Source organism: Camelina sativa, chromosome 13 (assembly GCF_000633955.1).
Source record: "Camelina sativa cultivar DH55 chromosome 13, Cs, whole genome shotgun sequence".
Classification (NCBI taxonomy): Eukaryota; Viridiplantae; Streptophyta; class Magnoliopsida; order Brassicales; family Brassicaceae; genus Camelina; species Camelina sativa.
The window spans coordinates 16627905-16645226 of NC_025697.1; the positions used below are offsets into that span (position 1 = coordinate 16627905).

The window sequence follows — 17322 nt, forward strand, 5'->3', positions numbered from 1 at the left end:
TAGACAACACTTAAACCTGTTTTATCCCAAAACAGGCTTAAACAGAGGAGAGAAGGAGAGAGAAAGTTGCTCAAAGTCTTCAAATTAGAAAAGTTTCTCAGCTTCTTATTAATTACATATTGTTTCTTTTCTCACTTGTGAGCTTTTTATTAATTACATATTAAAATATTAATTTCTTTTTTGAAAAACGGTGAAGACTCTCTCCCACTGTGGATGCTCTTAGTATACAAACCTACATTGATATGTGTGAATCCTCTTATAAATACTTTATAAATATCATCTAAAATTTTTGTAAACCTTATAATATCTTATTAATAATAATACCTTAGATAATCTACACTGGTAGATTCTCACACAGTTGCTCATTTATTAAAAATAAATAAATAGTAATAAAAGAAGAGATAAGGTAAGAAAATTGAGGAGATAGGTGAGAAACAATTCTTCGTTGAGCAACTATAGAACCGTTTCTCGGACACATGTCACATGGCTAGTAGTTAATTTTTTTTTCTGATTTAATCATTAAATAAATAATCATATTATATAAAAATAATATATATTGAGAAACTCATCTGAGTTTAACCGGTGGACATGTCCTTATATACCTTATGAAATTTTGTAGATACCTGAACTGAGTAATAACTAATAAGTAATAGTTATCATCCAGAAGTACCTTATAAATATTATTAATATTTTAAACATTTTCAGATTTATTGACAAATATTTTTTAAATGGAAAATTGAAAGATAATTTTTTTTATGTTGGTTAAGTTTCATGTTGTTGAATTTTTGTAGTTCCACCAAAGAAAGTTTCATTAATAACATTTCCAATTAAATATATATATATATATATATATATATATTTCATTTATATATTTTTATATACATCATATTTATATAATAAACATGAAAATAATGACTTTTATCCAAAACTGAATCAAATCAAAACTTGAACCAAAATAAATTTTGGATCTTATTTAGACATGGTTTGCTAAATATTAAATTTTTAGCAGACAAAAATGTAAATAGTTTACACAACAAAATTTCTGATAGTAACAAAGCTAATTTACAATAATCCCTACTAGATGATGAATCATGATTTCATATAAATTTTCACATAATCAATGACTAAAAAAATTCCACTTGGGAAAAAATATTGTAAACTAGGAAAAGAAAAATCTAAAATCAAATTAATTTTTTATTTTAATATTGTTTGATTTTATGTTGGATTTATTGATATTGGGTATAAACAACCAAAATCAACCCCAACTATTTGCTAAACGCTTTTTCAAACATAGATTTCAATACACTGCAAATAGCAACTTGAACCGTGTTAAAATTCAAGTTTACTACCTGAATTATATAAAATGTTACCAATTACGGTGTTAAGTCGGAGTTTAACAGTGCTAAGTCAAACGATATGTGGCGTCTATGTGGCACTAACTAAAACGACATTTTTTTAAACATTTTTGGATGTGTTTTGGTTGCTACTAAATGACTAAAATTATTAAATCATAAAATCACAATTATGTAAAACTGTAAAGGATTGGAAAAAAACTTGACCACCCTCTTTTGGACTTAGGACCTTCTTTTTCGTTTAGTGTCTTTCACTAGGTCGAGAAGAGAACTTTTAGACTGGAAAAAATTTCCCTAGTAGTCGCTTTGTCCTGTTTACCGTCTTTAGTCGTGTGTTTTGCTCTAAATCTAGAAAGAAATTAGGGTTTGTTCAAGATAGTTCATCAATTGTGGTGGTTCTGTCCGTTCAGTAACGATGTCATCAGTCATGGATAAGGCCTTGATGGCTATGTCCTTAGATGAAGTGGAAGAAGAGGTGCCGTTTGAGATGCCGGATTTACCAGAGTTCTTATCTATGGAGCGAAATTCTATTAGTCTTATTGGTCGAACTCTTAATCCTCCATGTCAGCCGATGAAGAACCTGATCCGTGATATGCCAAGGAAGTGGCAAAAACCGGGGAAAATAAGAGGAATAGCGTTATCAAATGAAAGATTTCAATTCGTTTTTGATAACGAACATGACTTGCTGGAAGTGCTAGCAAAAGGCGCTCTTACTTACAATGATTGGTCCATAGCGGTGGATAGGTGGTATGAGATTACTCTGGCGAACTATTTGCAGAGTATACCAATTTGGGTTCAGATCTGGCATCTTCCAGTAAACTATTATACTGTAAAAATGATTACAGCGCTGGGAGAATTGGTGGGGGAAGTGCTAGAAGTAGCTTTGATCCTGATAAACCACAAATTCAAGAGTTTGTTAGGGTTAAGCTTCTCTTTGATGTTTCAAGGCCCCTGCGATGATCAAAAGAGATCAAGTTACCAAAGGGAGGAAGTACAGTTGTGCATTTTCAATATGAACGAGTCCAAAAACGCTGTTTTGAATGTCAAAGGTTAACGCATAAGAGAGAGGTTTGTCCGCTCCTGGAAAGGAAAAAGGCGTTGGAAGAAGCGACCAAAGTCTCAGGATCTCTGGTGGTAAAGATTCCAAAACCTTTGTTTTTGAAGGAAGGTGATCCGTTGTTTGGGGTTCTGCGAGAAGATCAGGTGGGGATGGATCCCTCCACTGGTCGGGTAAGAATTGCTGTTGATGTATTGGAAGGTATGAGACAGTACCTGTTGGCCAATAATAATGAAGATTGGCAAATAAAATTGGATCGCATTTGTAAATCAGTAGGTGAAGTTGAAAAAGATCCGATAGCAAAGAAAATTGTTTTACGCTTGGAGGCTGCTCCAATTGTGCATTTGGATATTAGTAAGGATAAGGGGCTAGTTTTTGGGTTTGAAGGTTTGGATGAAGTATTGCAGAGAGAGAAGGGTAGTATGGTGATTTAGGGTTGTCAAGGAGCACTGCGGGGGTTAGAGGAAGACTGGAAGAGCTGTGGGGTGAGAATTATGCATCTACATAGGAATTAGCTTCATGGGGCTCTTTTTTGGCATTGTCTCAACCTTTTCAGGATAGAGTTACGGGTTTTAGGACTGGTTTCAGTGAAGCTAGTCCTTCCGGCTCTAAGACTAAAAAGGTGAAGGCAAGGAATAGACCTCCGACGAGGATAAGAAAACCAAAACCAAAAGGGAGCGGTCAGAGTAGTGATAATCCATTGCCTCAAGTGGATCTATCTCGATTTGCAAAAGAAAAGAGGAAAGCAAATGGTGAAGGCAGAAGCACTGCAAAAGTTTTAAAGCTTAGCCCTTCGATGGTGATCCCAAATGAGAGATCGCCCAACACGTAATGAACATATTGAGTTGGAAATGCCAAGGCTTGGGACGGTCTCAAGACTTGGTAATTCCGCGTCTCATGGAGCTGTGTAAAAAGCACTTCCCTGAGATTATGTTCCTGATGGAGACTATGCAGTGTAAAAATAAGTTGGTTGATTTAAAGTGTATGATAGAATTTTTACAGTGGATCCAATTGGTAAATGTGGGGGCCTTGCTCTTTTGTGGAAAAATAGTATACAGTTGGACTTTTTGTGGGAGGACAAAAATGTTATTGATGTTCAAGTGCAGTTTGGGGCATCAAACTTTTATCTCTCGTGTATATATGGAGATCCGGAGTGTAGTAATATGAAGGAGGTGTGGGAAAGAATTATGAGATGTGGAGTTGGAAAATAGGATAGATGGTGTATGATAGGTGATTTCAATGCTATTATGCACAATGGAGAAAAGATAGGAGGACCTAGAAGAGGACAACATTTCTTTAAACCATTTGTGGAAATGTTAGAGGTGTATGATATGCTAGAACTTTCAGGAAGTGGCAACCGCTTTACCTGGGGAGGTAGAAGGGGTGATCACTGGATACAGAGCAGACTCGACAGAGCTTTTGGGAATAAAGATTGGTTTGAAATCTTCCCGACGTCTAATCAAGACTTTTTAGAAATGAGGGGATCGGATCATCGTCCGGTGCTGGTCAAGCTAGTGGATTCTCAGGAAGGATATTTTCATTTTGACAAGCGGTTCTTACATAAAGCGGATATCAGGAGAGCCATTACTAGGGCTTGGAAACCAGGTGTATCTAATGGGGGATTGCTAGTGGCTCAAAGAATCAGAGATTGTAGAAAAGTCTTAAGTTCGTGGAATAAGACCAATTATGTGAATTCCAAAGATAAGATTCATCAGTGTGAAGTGGCTCTAGAGAGAGTACAATCTGAGAGATGGCCTAACTTGCAACAGGTTCATATTCTTAAACGTGAACTTGCTAAAGCATACAGAGCAGAAGAGACTTATTGGAGGCAACATAGCAAGCATGGATGAAAGCAGGTAACTGAAACTCGAGGTTCTTCCATAGTTCGGTCAAAGGAAATAGAGCAATAAAAAGGATTGAACAACTGAGAGACACCGATGGGGTAATCAAGAGAGCAGAAGCAGCCAAAGGGGAAGTGGCCATAGAGTATTTCAATAATCTCTTTCAATCATCAAACCCTTAGAGCTTTCAGGTTTGGTTTGATGAGTTTCCATCCAGAGTATCCTATGAGATGAATGAGAAATTAGTGGCCAAAGTTTCTAAAGAAGAGATCAGAGAAGTAATGTTCTCCATCGATGCTTCAAAAACCCCTGGACCAGACGGTATGAATGCTTTCTTTTTTCAAAAGAACTGGAACATAGTCGGTAAAGAGGTCACAAAGGAGATCCAGGATTTTTTTTAGAGGGGAAGCTTTCCTGCGGAGTGGAATTATACTCACTTGTGTCTAATTCCAAAGGTTCAGCATCCGGAGAATATGAGTGATCTACGACCGATAAGTTTGTGTTCTGTCTTGTACAAGACCATATCAAAGATTCTCGTTTCTCGCATGCAAGGGGTTCTACCTCAGATTGTGTCCATTAATCAGTCTGCGTTTGTAGCTGAGAGACTTATCACGGACAACATCCTGGTTGCTCATGAGGTAGTGCATAGCCTCAACTCTCATCCGACGATTTCCTTTCAGTTCATGGCCGTAAAGACGGATATGTCAAAAGCGTATGATAGACTGGAATGGAGTTACTTGCGAGCTTTACTGATAGCAATGGGTTTTCATCTAAGATGGATCGAGTGGATCATAAAGTATATAACTACGGTTACTTTTTTGGTATTGATTAATGATCAACCCTTTGGTATGATCACACCGCAAAGAGGATTAAGACAAGGTGACCCATTATCCCCTTTTCTCTTTGTTCTTTTCACTGAAGGGTTAACTCATTTGCTTAACAAGGGTCAAAGAGAAGGTAAAATCCATGGTATCAAGTTCTTGGAGGATGGACCAGAAGTTCACCACCTTTTGTTTGCAGATGATAGTTAATTCATGTGCAAAGCATCTTTAGAACAAGCAGGCTTTCTGATGGATACGCTAGTAAGTATGGAGCTGCCACTAGACAATCTATCAATCTGCTTAAGTCAGCTATTACCTTTGGTTCTAAGGTGAGTTTGATGGGGAAGACTAGTATCCAAACTAGAATGGGGATTTTGAAATAAGGTGGTACAGGGAATTACTTAGGACTCCCAGAATGTTTCAGCGGCTCTAAGATTGATTTGTTGAACTATATCAAGGATAGAGTAAAGTCGAAAACGTCTGGTTGGTTTTCTCGATTCTTATCTCAAGGGGGAAAGGAAGTTCTGCTAAAGTCTGTGGCTCTCTCGATGCCAGTATTTGCCATGTCGTGCTTCAAATTACCTAAGAAGACATGTGAGAATCTGTCCAGTGTAATGGCAGATTTTTGGTGGAGTACCACATAGCATTCTAAGAAAATTCATTGCGTAAGCTGGACAAAATTGTGTCTCCCAAAAGAGCAAGGAGGGATGGGTTTCAGAGATGTCAATACATTCAACCAAGCGTTATTAGCAAAGCAAGCCTGGAGGATATTGCAGTTCCCAAATTGCTTGTTTGCTCAGACCATGAAAAGCAAATATTTCCCTAACTTTGAATTTTTAACAGCTACTCTGGGGAGTCGACCATCATATGCATGGCGAAGTATTTTGTTTGGGAGAGATTTGTTGGTGCAAGGCTTAGTGAAGAATGTTGGTAATGGGAAGTCGATCAGGGTCTGGTTAGATGGTTGGATAGAGGATGATGGGTTGCGACCCCCATGGAGAAGGAATAACATTTTCAATCCAGACGTTAGAGTGGCAGATCTGATTGATAGTGGAAACAGATCTTGGGATGAGAACGCCTTGGAGTATTATTTCTTTCCTTTGGATATTGAGAGAATTAAAAAGATAAAGCCGGCTACAGATAGTGAGGATTTCTATACTTGGAAGCACAACAAAAAGTGGTGACTTTTCTGTAAAATCGGCTTACTGGCTCGCCTCCCAGTCTTTAAATATCCAGATAAGGAATGAAGCAAATATGTTACCTTCTACTAACCCTCTTAAAGATCAAGTTTGGGGGATACATACAGACGCAAAGATCAAAAAATTTCTTTGGAAAGTGTTGTGTGGAGCACTTCCTGTAGCAGCAGCTTTAAATGGGAGAGGGATGAAAATAGATGATTCGTGCCAAACATGTGGAGGAGAGGACGAAACTATTAATCATGTCTTATTCACTTGTTCTTTGTCTAGATAAATTTGGGCAGTTTCGGGGATCCCAAATCCCGAAATGGGATTCCATAATGGGTCTGTTTTCTCTAATATTCAATACTTCTTATTGAATATGAAGAATCCTCGTTGGCCTCAGGAATTAAGGAAAACGTTTCCATGGATTATGTGGAGGATTTGGAAGAATCGAAATTTGGTAGCCTTTGAGGGTAAAGCCTTTTCCCCACGAGAATCAATAAATAAAAGTTTAGATGATTAGAGGGAGTGGGTTGAAGCTCAGAAGGACTCGGACCAAGAGGAAGAGGAAGAAAGTAGTGTTGAGATTGGTCCTCGGGTTGAACTAGAAGTGAGTGTAGCTCCAGGTAAGGTAGGCTGGAAAGCGCCGCCCATTAATTGGATGAAGTGCAATATAGGAATCTCATGGTCTCGTAGAAATAGATTATTGGGATGTGCGTGGGTACTAAGAGATCATGAAGGTAATGTTGTGTTGCATAGTAGGAGAGCTCTGGGTTTTGCTCAAGACAAATATGAAGCTCAGTTCAAAGGGCTAATGTGGGCGATTGAGAGTATGAAAAGTCACAGGGTGGAAAATGTGATTTTTGGAATGCAGGATAAAGTTTTAGTACAGGTGATTACTAAGCCTGCTTTATGGCCCTCATTAAGATACCAATCTAATGAGGTAGGGAGAAGTTTGGTGTATTTTAAAGGTAGCAAATTCTTTTTGGAAAACTCTTTTTCAAATAAAAGAGCTCTTATGATCACGCAGAGTGTCATTCAGGAGTGCATGCTTCAGTCGTATATGACGTGTGGGCATCTGGGGTGGTTACAACATTTATTTGCGGAGGAAAATAGACAGTTCTTTGATTGAATCTCAGTTTTTGGTGTATGGCTTTATTAGGGTAGCCATTTTTTTGTATAGGTCTGCACTATTTGGTGGTGAGACTTAGGAGGTGTTGTTCGTATAAGTTAAATAAGCGAAGGATGCATTCCGAGAAGGAATGGAAACACCTTGTAAAGTTAAAAGGTCGTTATAAGGAAAATCGGTATTTTCATACCCCAGCTAAGGGACTATGTTGAATTCATACCCCAACTATAGCATTGAGCAAATCCATACACAAGGTTAAGTAAAATTCAAATTGGCTGCACCAACTCTACAAACTGGGTAAAAACATGCCCAAGCCGTAACGGTGTTATCTGACCGTTAACGGCTGCTTACGTGGCTGCCACTTATGAAACGTCGTCGTTTCGAAAAACGAAAGAGAGAGCTTCGTTTTGGTCAAAACGACGTCGTTTCATACGTCTTCCTCTCATTTTCTTATTTCCTGAATCGTGTTTCTCTGTTCAACATCTCGATTTGGGATTTCTAAAAACATAGGGTTTTCTCTCTTCTTCTCATCCATAAGCCAATTGATTCAATTAGCAAAGGTTATCGATCCTGAAGAGTGTGTGATAGTGCAGTTGACTGCATTTGCATCCGAAAATGAGGTAATTTTAGTTCAATTTTTAGGGTTTTCGAAATTTAGGGGTTTGCTCAATTGAGATAATTAGGAGTGTTTTTTTAGAAAACGTGATAGATTTGAACGAAATTCGATATTATGTTTGAACGAAATTCGATAGTGGTGGAAGAACTCTCTAATAGTTTTTTTTAATCTTTTTCAGCGATGAGGATGTAATATTCCAATGTTACAATGGTGGGGAGTTTGGAGTTGTTGATGGGATTAAAACATCATATGTAGGAGTATCGGTTCTAACCCTTGAAAGCAAAGCAGAAACAGTTGTGACTAATCTGATGGCGGCATTGGACGATCCTCTTTGTGGGCAGAATATCTGGTTTAAGTATCCCTTTGAGGATTTTTTACAGGTGAAGTTATTGATTGAAGGTCAGAATTTTGAGAACATGTGTAGAACCGCGGTTTGGGTTAAGGGGATAGACATTTTCATAGAGAAAGATAATTATGAGCTCCTTGGCGATGGTGAGGGTTTAGAGCGTAATGGATCTCATGGTCATAGAGATGTTGGTAATGGTTCTGAAGGAGGTGAGGGTTTAGAGGGTGATAGAGATGGTCGTAGGGTTTTTGTTGATATGGAAGATCGAGTGGAGGAGAATTTAGCAGGTTTTGTTGACGAAGAAGAGCATGATAATGACGAGGATACTCCTCCCAACTCAGATTCCGAAGAAGTTGAAAGAAGATATATGAGGTGCAAAAAAGGTAGTGGAGAAATAAGATTAGAGCAAATGTTTGATAGTATATCAGAGTTTAAAGAAGCTGTGGTTGATTATGCGCTGAAAAATAAAGAGAATATAAAATTTACAAGATGGGGATCAGAGAAAAGTGAAGTTAGGTGTGCCATTGGAGGAGATTGCAAATTCAAAATCTACTGCTCCTATGATGATAAAATTGGAAAGTTTATGGTGAAGACATGCAATGATTTGCATGCATGTACAAAGGATGGATTTAGTAAAGTGATCAAGAATGGAGACCTTGCTCAGATGTTCTTGAATGACATTAGGAATGATCCCACATTCAAGGCTAAGGCGATGCAAGATGCAATTGAGGAACGATACAATATTTATGCTACTTATGATCAGTGCCGAACAGCTAGAGCAAAAGCATTGAAGATGATTCAAGATGAATATGATGATCAATTTGCTCGAATACATGACTACATGGAACATCTTTTAGAGTAAGTAAATTTGTTTTCTTTTTATGCTTTACTTATAATACTAGAAGTTGTCTGAGTTTCTAATTTGTGTTTGAATGTGTTTGAATTCTGTTTTGTAGATCAAATCCAGGATCAACAGTGGACGTTGGGACAATGACTGATGATAATGGTGTAGTCAAGTTTGATAGGTTTTATGTCTGCTTTGCAGCCCTTCGCAAAACTTGGATAGCATATTGTCGGCCAATAATTGGCATAGATGGATGCTTCTTAAAAAATGGTGTGAAAGGACAACTGTTGGCAGCTGTAGGAAGAGATGCTAACAATCAGTTCTACCCGGTTGCTTGGGCAGTTGTGCAAATAGAGAACTATAATGCTTGGTTGTGGTTCATTCAGAAGCTGAAGGATGGTTTGAAGCTCAAAGATGGTGATGGATTTAGTCTTATTTCTGATAGACAAAAGGGGTTGCTCAATGCTGTTGAACAAGAGTTACCAAAGGTGGAACACCGGATGTGTGCACGCCATATCTATGGCAATCTGAGAAGAGTTTATCCGGGTAAATATTTGCCTAAGAAGTTGTTTTGGGCAGTTGCCAGAGTTTTAACGTTGCAGAGTATAATATAGCAATCGAGGAATTGAAGAAGTTTGATGAAGGTGTGTATGATGTTGTCATGCAAACAAATCCGCGAAACTGTAGTCGTGCCTTCTTCGGCTGCAAATCAAGTTGTGAGGATGTTTCTAACAACTTTTCTGAGTCATACAACAATGCCATCAATAAAGCTCGGGAGATGCCATTAGTGGAGATGTTGGAGACAATAAGAAGACAAACTATGATCCGTATAGATGAGAGGCTCAAGAAGGCTATGAAACGTCAAGGGAAATACACTCTCAAAGTCGCCAACACCATCAAGAAGGAAGAGAGGTTGCGAAAGTATTGTCAGGCAATTCCTTGTGGAAATGGGCAGTATGAGGTTCTTGAAAATAAGCATGGATTCAAGGTGGATATGAATGCAAAGACATGTGCATGTCGAAGATGGAGTATGACAGGGATCCCTTGCCGCCATGTTTTAAGAGTTATACTGACCAAGAAGCACAATCCTGAGTCGTATGTTAACTGTGATTGGTACTTGGCATCAACAAATGTCAAGATTTACTCTGAGTCGATCTCAGCAGTTATTGGCATTGGTTTTTGGATAAGATCTCAAGAGCCTAGGATTCAACCACCACCACGAGAAGTTACAAAAGGTCCCAAAAAAACAGAAAAAAAAAAGAAGGGCAAGAATGAGTCTCCAAAGAAGAAGTCAAAAGGAAAAACAGAACAAGTACAACCGGAGAAGAGAATCAAAGTTTTAAAAGCTGGACGAGATAGTCGTTGTGGCCATTGTAGTACCGTTGGTCATAATACTAGAAGTTGTCCGGCTCTCGGAGTTGTTGGTAGAAGGTGGAAGAAGAAGAAAACTGGTGAAGAACCAAGCCAAGGACAAAGCCAAGAAGCAAGCCAAAGACAAAGCCAAGGACTTAGTCAAGCACCAAGCCAAGGACCAAGCCATCAATCTCAGAATGATTAATGGTGAGTCTTTTTATTGATCAAACTTCTGCTTATTAATAGCTTCATTATCATTACTTAGGTTTTCACATGTTATTTTTGTAGTGTATGAATGGAATGAAGGAACTGAATAAAAGGAAGTGACGGATGGAAGTTTTTTTTTTAGTCGGATGAGATTAAAAGTTTTTGTGGTAATCTCATGGTAGTTTATGGTGTAGTTCGGTGAATTTTAAGTTTTTTGTTGTACTCAAAACATGGCTTCTACTTTTAATCTAATCAAAACTTATTGAAGTTTTATGTTAATCTTAACATAGTTAACAACAAAAACACTTAACAAATCCATTCATTCATTAATGAATCCAACACATTACACAAATATTACATAGTAGACAAAAGCCACAACTAAACCACCACAAACAATCATGTTCTTGAAGCTTCTTAGCTCTTGAATCTCTTTCTCACAAGAACTCACCACACCTTTGAGCTCTACAATATCTTTTTCACATCTTTTTGCGATTTCTTTGATAGCTTCTACCTCATCTAATCCCTTTGCTAAGCTTCCCACTTCTCTTTCTATTTTGTCAACTACACTTTCAACCTCTTCCATCTCNCCTTGCCGCCATGTTTTAAGAGTTATACTGACCAAGAAGCACAATCCTGAGTCGTATGTTAACTGTGATTGGTACTTGGCATCAACAAATGTCAAGATTTACTCTGAGTCGATCTCAGCAGTTATTGGCATTGGTTTTTGGATAAGATCTCAAGAGCCTAGGATTCAACCACCACCACGAGAAGTTACAAAAGGTCCCAAAAAAACAGAAAAAAAAAAGAAGGGCAAGAATGAGTCTCCAAAGAAGAAGTCAAAAGGAAAAACAGAACAAGTACAACCGGAGAAGAGAATCAAAGTTTTAAAAGCTGGACGAGATAGTCGTTGTGGCCATTGTAGTACCGTTGGTCATAATACTAGAAGTTGTCCGGCTCTCGGAGTTGTTGGTAGAAGGTGGAAGAAGAAGAAAACTGGTGAAGAACCAAGCCAAGGACAAAGCCAAGAAGCAAGCCAAAGACAAAGCCAAGGACTTAGTCAAGCACCAAGCCAAGGACCAAGCCATCAATCTCAGAATGATTAATGGTGAGTCTTTTTATTGATCAAACTTCTGCTTATTAATAGCTTCATTATCATTACTTAGGTTTTCACATGTTATTTTTGTAGTGTATGAATGGAATGAAGGAACTGAATAAAAGGAAGTGACGGATGGAAGTTTTTTTTTTAGTCGGATGAGATTAAAAGTTTTTGTGGTAATCTCATGGTAGTTTATGGTGTAGTTCGGTGAATTTTAAGTTTTTTGTTGTACTCAAAACATGGCTTCTACTTTTAATCTAATCAAAACTTATTGAAGTTTTATGTTAATCTTAACATAGTTAACAACAAAAACACTTAACAAATCCATTCATTCATTAATGAATCCAACACATTACACAAATATTACATAGTAGACAAAAGCCACAACTAAACCACCACAAACAATCATGTTCTTGAAGCTTCTTAGCTCTTGAATCTCTTTCTCACAAGAACTTACCATACCTTTGAGCTCTACAATATCTTTTTCACATCTTTTTGCGATTTTTTTCATATCTTCTACCTCATATAATCCCTTTGCTAAGCTTCCCACTTCTTTTTCTATCTTGTCAACTATAGCTGGGGTATGAATTAAACATAGCCCCTTAGCTGAGATATGAAAATACCAATTTTCCGTCGTTATAATCTCTAATATCAATATATTACCCGTTGACAAAAAAAAAAAAAAGAAAAACTGTAAAGGTTGAGGAAAGCAAAGCTTATTTTTTAATTTTTATCCATTTTCCTTAACATTTTAAAAAAAAATAAAAATAAACATGTGGTCGGCTGTTTAACAGCGCAACGAAGCTGATTGACTCTGAGAAAACAAATACTGTATATATATTTTTTTCCAGTTTTGATTTTTCTCTGTGTTAGTCAATATTTGACGTCTGAAACAACGATGTCAACATAACAATTTTGATGCCAAAACATTTGTTTCGTACGAACTTGCCCAATTGTGCCAGCAAGCAAACCACAACTGCATCTTCTCCTCATCCTGTTTATTTTGGTAGTCCAAGAATTTTACGTTCACAAAACAGACCGGACCGGATCTTTTGCTTTTCCTTCCGTGTTCCAATCTTCCATTTTCTTTTTAATCTGTAGTAAACGCCATTAATTTTTTGTTTCTTGGTGACAACGACATGTCAACCTTTCTGGTTTGCTGGCAGCAACACCTACCTTTGTCATCATGTCTGTATCTTAGTTTTCTCCAAACAAGTTTTGTATAGCTATTTCTTCTTCTATGGAGAAGAAGCTGATTCCGTTGTTCTTTGTGGTGATTCTGTTCATAAATCTAACAAAAGCCACCGTTAGGGTCCAGATTTATCCTAGAGGATCTGCAAAAGATTATATCCTAGGGTTTCGAGATAGATCAGCTTTATACCGTTCTGGTTCTGTCACCGAGGAAATTACAGAACCACTTATTTATCTATCTCTTGCTTTCTTGATCCTTGATGTGAGAGTTTGTGATTTATGTTATTCTTGTTTCCGAAGGGGGATGATCGGTGGTTACAAGTGGCTTCTGATATGATTGATAAAAACAAGTGTGACTATGTGGCTTTACTCTTCTATGCATCTTGGTGTCCTTTCTCCAGATTACTTAGACCAAGCTTTGATCTCATCTCTTTGCTGTATTCATCGATTCCTCACTTTGCAGTTGAGGAATCATCAGTTAAATCAAGGTGGGTTTCTTTTAAAAAGGACAAATTTTGTTTATTTTGATCTAGAAATCTTCATTGTTTGATGCTCTTATTTGTGTGGTTCCAGTACCCTTTCGAAATATGGAGTTCATGGGTTTCCTACTATCATCCTTATGAATTCAACAATGCTTGTAGCTTACCGGGGATCCCGAACACTAGATTCTCTTGTTACCTTCTACAGTGATGTTACTGGTAAGGCATTTTGAGTTGTTATNCCTACCTTTGTCATCATGTCTGTATCTTAGTTTTCTCCAAACAAGTTTTGTATAGCTATTTCTTCTTCTATGGAGAAGAAGCTGATTCCGTTGTTCTTTGTGGTGATTCTGTTCATAAATCTAACAAAAGCCACCGTTAGGGTCCAGATTTATCCTAGAGGATCTGCAAAAGATTATATCCTAGGGTTTCGAGATAGATCAGCTTTATACCGTTCTGGTTCTGTCACCGAGGAAATTACAGAACCACTTATTTATCTATCTCTTGCTTTCTTGATCCTTGATGTGAGAGTTTGTGATTTATGTTATTCTTGTTTCCGAAGGGGGATGATCGGTGGTTACAAGTGGCTTCTGATATGATTGATAAAAACAAGTGTGACTATGTGGCTTTACTCTTCTATGCATCTTGGTGTCCTTTCTCCAGATTACTTAGACCAAGCTTTGATCTCATCTCTTTGCTGTATTCATCGATTCCTCACTTTGCAGTTGAGGAATCATCAGTTAAATCAAGGTGGGTTTCTTTTAAAAAGGACAAATTTTGTTTATTTTGATCTAGAAATCTTCATTGTTTGATGCTCTTATTTGTGTGGTTCCAGTACCCTTTCGAAATATGGAGTTCATGGGTTTCCTACTATCATCCTTATGAATTCAACAATGCTTGTAGCTTACCGGGGATCCCGAACACTAGATTCTCTTGTTACCTTCTACAGTGATGTTACTGGTAAGGCATTTTGAGTTGTTATGTCTTTGTGTCCATTTAGAAATGAAGAAGCATTTGGAATGTATGCTTCAGTCTTGTTGTGGTTGGTATTGTACTCATTGTTAATGGTTGTGTATAGTCTCTTTAAGATTGCAGCTGATGAAACTAACCAGGAAGCATTCATGGATGTAGGAATTGAAAAGCTGGATGAAACATGGGTTGAGAAAAACATGTTAGTTCCTCAGTTTCACACGGAGCCTGAGAATTGCCCTTTCCCATGGGCAAGGAGATCACCCGAGAATCTGCTTCGTCAAGAGACATATCTGACTCTTGCCACAGTGTTCGTCTTGTTAAGATTGCTACACTTGATATCACCCACAATGGTTATGTTAGCCAAATTCACTTGGGGACGGGTTGCTAAGAACATGAGACCGCAAAACCTCTTAGAGCATACAGCTGCCGTGTATCTCAAAGAACCTTGCATGAGTAGCAATTTGCAGGAAGGAGCTATGAATGCTAGAGCATGGGCTTCCAAGTCATTAGCCTCTGTCTCAATCGGGGAACCAAGCTCCTCAAACAGAAATGTTTCAGCTTCACAGTGACTTTATTGTATAGCCTTTTTCAAGGATTTAACCTTCTTGTGTAATAAGACACAACAGTTCCTCTGGACAATGAGGGGATTAGATTCATAGCTTACCATTTTGTAGCTAAGAGTAAAATGCTATCAGATTACAACATTTGTAACCTAATTTATTATACAAAAACTGATACTAAAACCACTTGAGCTGTCTCTCGAATCTGAACCAGAAACAGCATTTAACACTCTTATTGTCGTTTCAGGATTGGTCCATCTGCAGCATATCTGCATACTTATACAGCTTTTCATTAAACACAACCTGTGGATCTTTACTAACCAAGACACCATTCTCATTGTAACCATCCTTCAAAAACACAGTCCAATTCATCTCAGTGCCAGCCAAGTAAAAAGTAGTAGGCTGCTTCTTCAACATCTGATAAGTCTGTCTAGTCAAACTAAACTCATCTTTAAACTCCACAATATGATGAATCGAAGCTCTCTTCTCCAACGTCAAGTTCAAGAACTCGTGCACAACCCCAACACGATACTTCTCCGCTTCTAATGTCCACACATCAAACTTCCAACCATCCGAATACGGCGAAACCAGAGGAAACGTATTCAACAGATTAAGTTTCCTCGTATCCTTCTCTTCCAACTCCAATTCTTTCCCATGTTTCACCGGAAACTTAAACGCTCTTTTCGCCTTATCTTCGTCAACCATAAACTGTCTCTCGAGCTCACTAACCGCAAGATTCGTGTCCCAATTCACCAACTCAAGCACCCTATTCCCATCTTTACCCGTAACAACCCGAAAGTACTCAGGATACTTCGCAACTCTGTCTCTAAAATCCTCAGGAATCCCAAAAATCAAACGAGTGTGATGGATTTTACTAAGCAGGACTCGTTTATCTTTCGTCATCATCAACAGCTTACGAACACGATTAACTCTATCTAACTCCATTGAATCCATTAAACTTTTCTCTTCATCTAACAAACCTTCCATAAACTCAGTAAACCCTAACCAAATCTTCCCATCGCTATGTCTATACGTTTGTAAGATTAGAGGATGTTTAGGGATGAATCGAGTCACCTTACGACCTCGCGGGAACCCGAGCTCGCGGTAAAGCTTTCCGGCGTCATCTAGCCGGAGGATTCGCTCCGGTTGCTTTGAGATGAACTCTTTGGATCGGATTAGGAATCGGAGATGTGCGTCGCGTAAGACGAGTGATTCGAAATGTGGGATCTTGGTTGATTCGTGTTGGACTGGTTTTGTTCTGGCGGATTCTGGTTTTTTGCGTTTTTTTCTGAATTTTTCAGGTGTTTTTGTGATGAGAAATGAGGTTGAGAAAGGTAAGGTTCTGAGATTAGGGTTTTGATTTGATGAGATTTGAGATTTTAGGGTTCTTGTGAAGAGACGAAGCCAAGCCATTGAGTGTGTTTACAAATGTACTCAGGGTTTAAGATTAGTAATAGCTGAGTTTTATAAATGGGTGCCAAAGCGGGAAAGAGTTTATTGGACTTTAGTCTTGGGCCTTAAAATTTAATACGATGACAATACTCATCTTTCTAAAGTGACCAAGAAAGGTACCAGTTGTTACAATTTTTTTTTTTTTTTTTTTGCTAAGAATGTAAATATTCACTAGGATTGACCCGTGGTACATGAAACGACAAATTTTATATATAAAATTCATGTTTATAAAATTTACTGAAATTAATTAGGTTTTTGTTACAACTGGAATATTACCATAACTTCAAAATCTTAATATAAACCACTAACCGAAAAAACAAAAACTGACTAACATAATCAATGAGGATCCGATTTGTGATTTCGGGTTGTACATTTCAATTTATAACCGACCCGTTTACAATGAATACCGAATTAACCTTAATGACATTTGATTAATTGTCAAAATATAAGGGCATTAGTGGGAATCGTTTGCAAAAAAATGTGGCACAAAAATGTAGGTTACACAATTAAGGGAAGCAACACCCCCGGTATAAACAAAAAAGAAGATCAGAGTGACCGGAGAAGCTACGGTTGTAATACCAAGCAACTACCCACCACTTGCCTCTGAGGAATCTTACCGCTGCTTGAAACTGGACAAGCAAAAGCGCCATCGCTAATGGAGCTTTAGAAGAACCGCTGAGAAACACCTTAAGGAGCCTCGCACAAACTTAGATTGTCGTCCTCAAGCAAAGTGAAGTTAGAAATTAGAATGTGACAAAATTAGAAACTCACTCAAACTAGTTCTTCTATCAATCACTCAGAGTTTGTCCTTAATTTTTGGGAGCAACA

General features: G+C 37.9%; 4 protein-coding genes across 5 annotated transcripts; 3 read left to right on the forward strand and 1 right to left on the reverse strand.

Annotated features, from left to right (window-relative positions):
* LOC104738297 lies at window positions 3657-4259 on the forward strand. The gene has a single exon (XM_010458493.1). It carries the CDS (start codon window positions 3657-3659, stop codon window positions 4257-4259), a length of 603 nt encoding a protein of 200 aa, XP_010456795.1.
* On the forward strand, window positions 12832-13744 carry LOC104736915 (5'-adenylylsulfate reductase-like 6). 2 transcript variants are annotated; one of them, XR_759660.2, is made up of 3 exons: window positions 12832-12846; window positions 13332-13519; window positions 13605-13744. XR_759660.2 is itself a non-coding variant. In XM_010457000.1 (3 exons), the coding sequence occupies exons 1-3, from the start codon at window positions 13081-13083 to the stop codon at window positions 13741-13743; spliced, it is 489 nt and encodes a 162-aa protein (XP_010455302.1). In that variant the 5' UTR covers window positions 13010-13080; the 3' UTR covers window position 13744. The 2 variants fall into 2 exon arrangements, 1 of the variants encoding a protein (XP_010455302.1); XM_010457000.1 differs by lacking the exon at window positions 12832-12846 and adding an exon at window positions 13010-13242.
* On the forward strand, window positions 13759-15186 carry LOC104736914 (5'-adenylylsulfate reductase-like 6). Its single transcript, XM_010456999.2, has 4 exons — window positions 13759-13983; window positions 14073-14260; window positions 14346-14470; window positions 14642-15186. Exons 1-4 carry the CDS (start codon window positions 13822-13824, stop codon window positions 15049-15051), a joined length of 885 nt encoding a protein of 294 aa, XP_010455301.1. The 5' UTR covers window positions 13759-13821; the 3' UTR covers window positions 15052-15186.
* Window positions 15217-16463, reverse strand: LOC104736916. Its single transcript, XM_010457001.2, has one exon. It carries the CDS (start codon window positions 16453-16455, stop codon window positions 15286-15288), a length of 1170 nt encoding a protein of 389 aa, XP_010455303.1. The 5' UTR covers window positions 16456-16463; the 3' UTR covers window positions 15217-15285.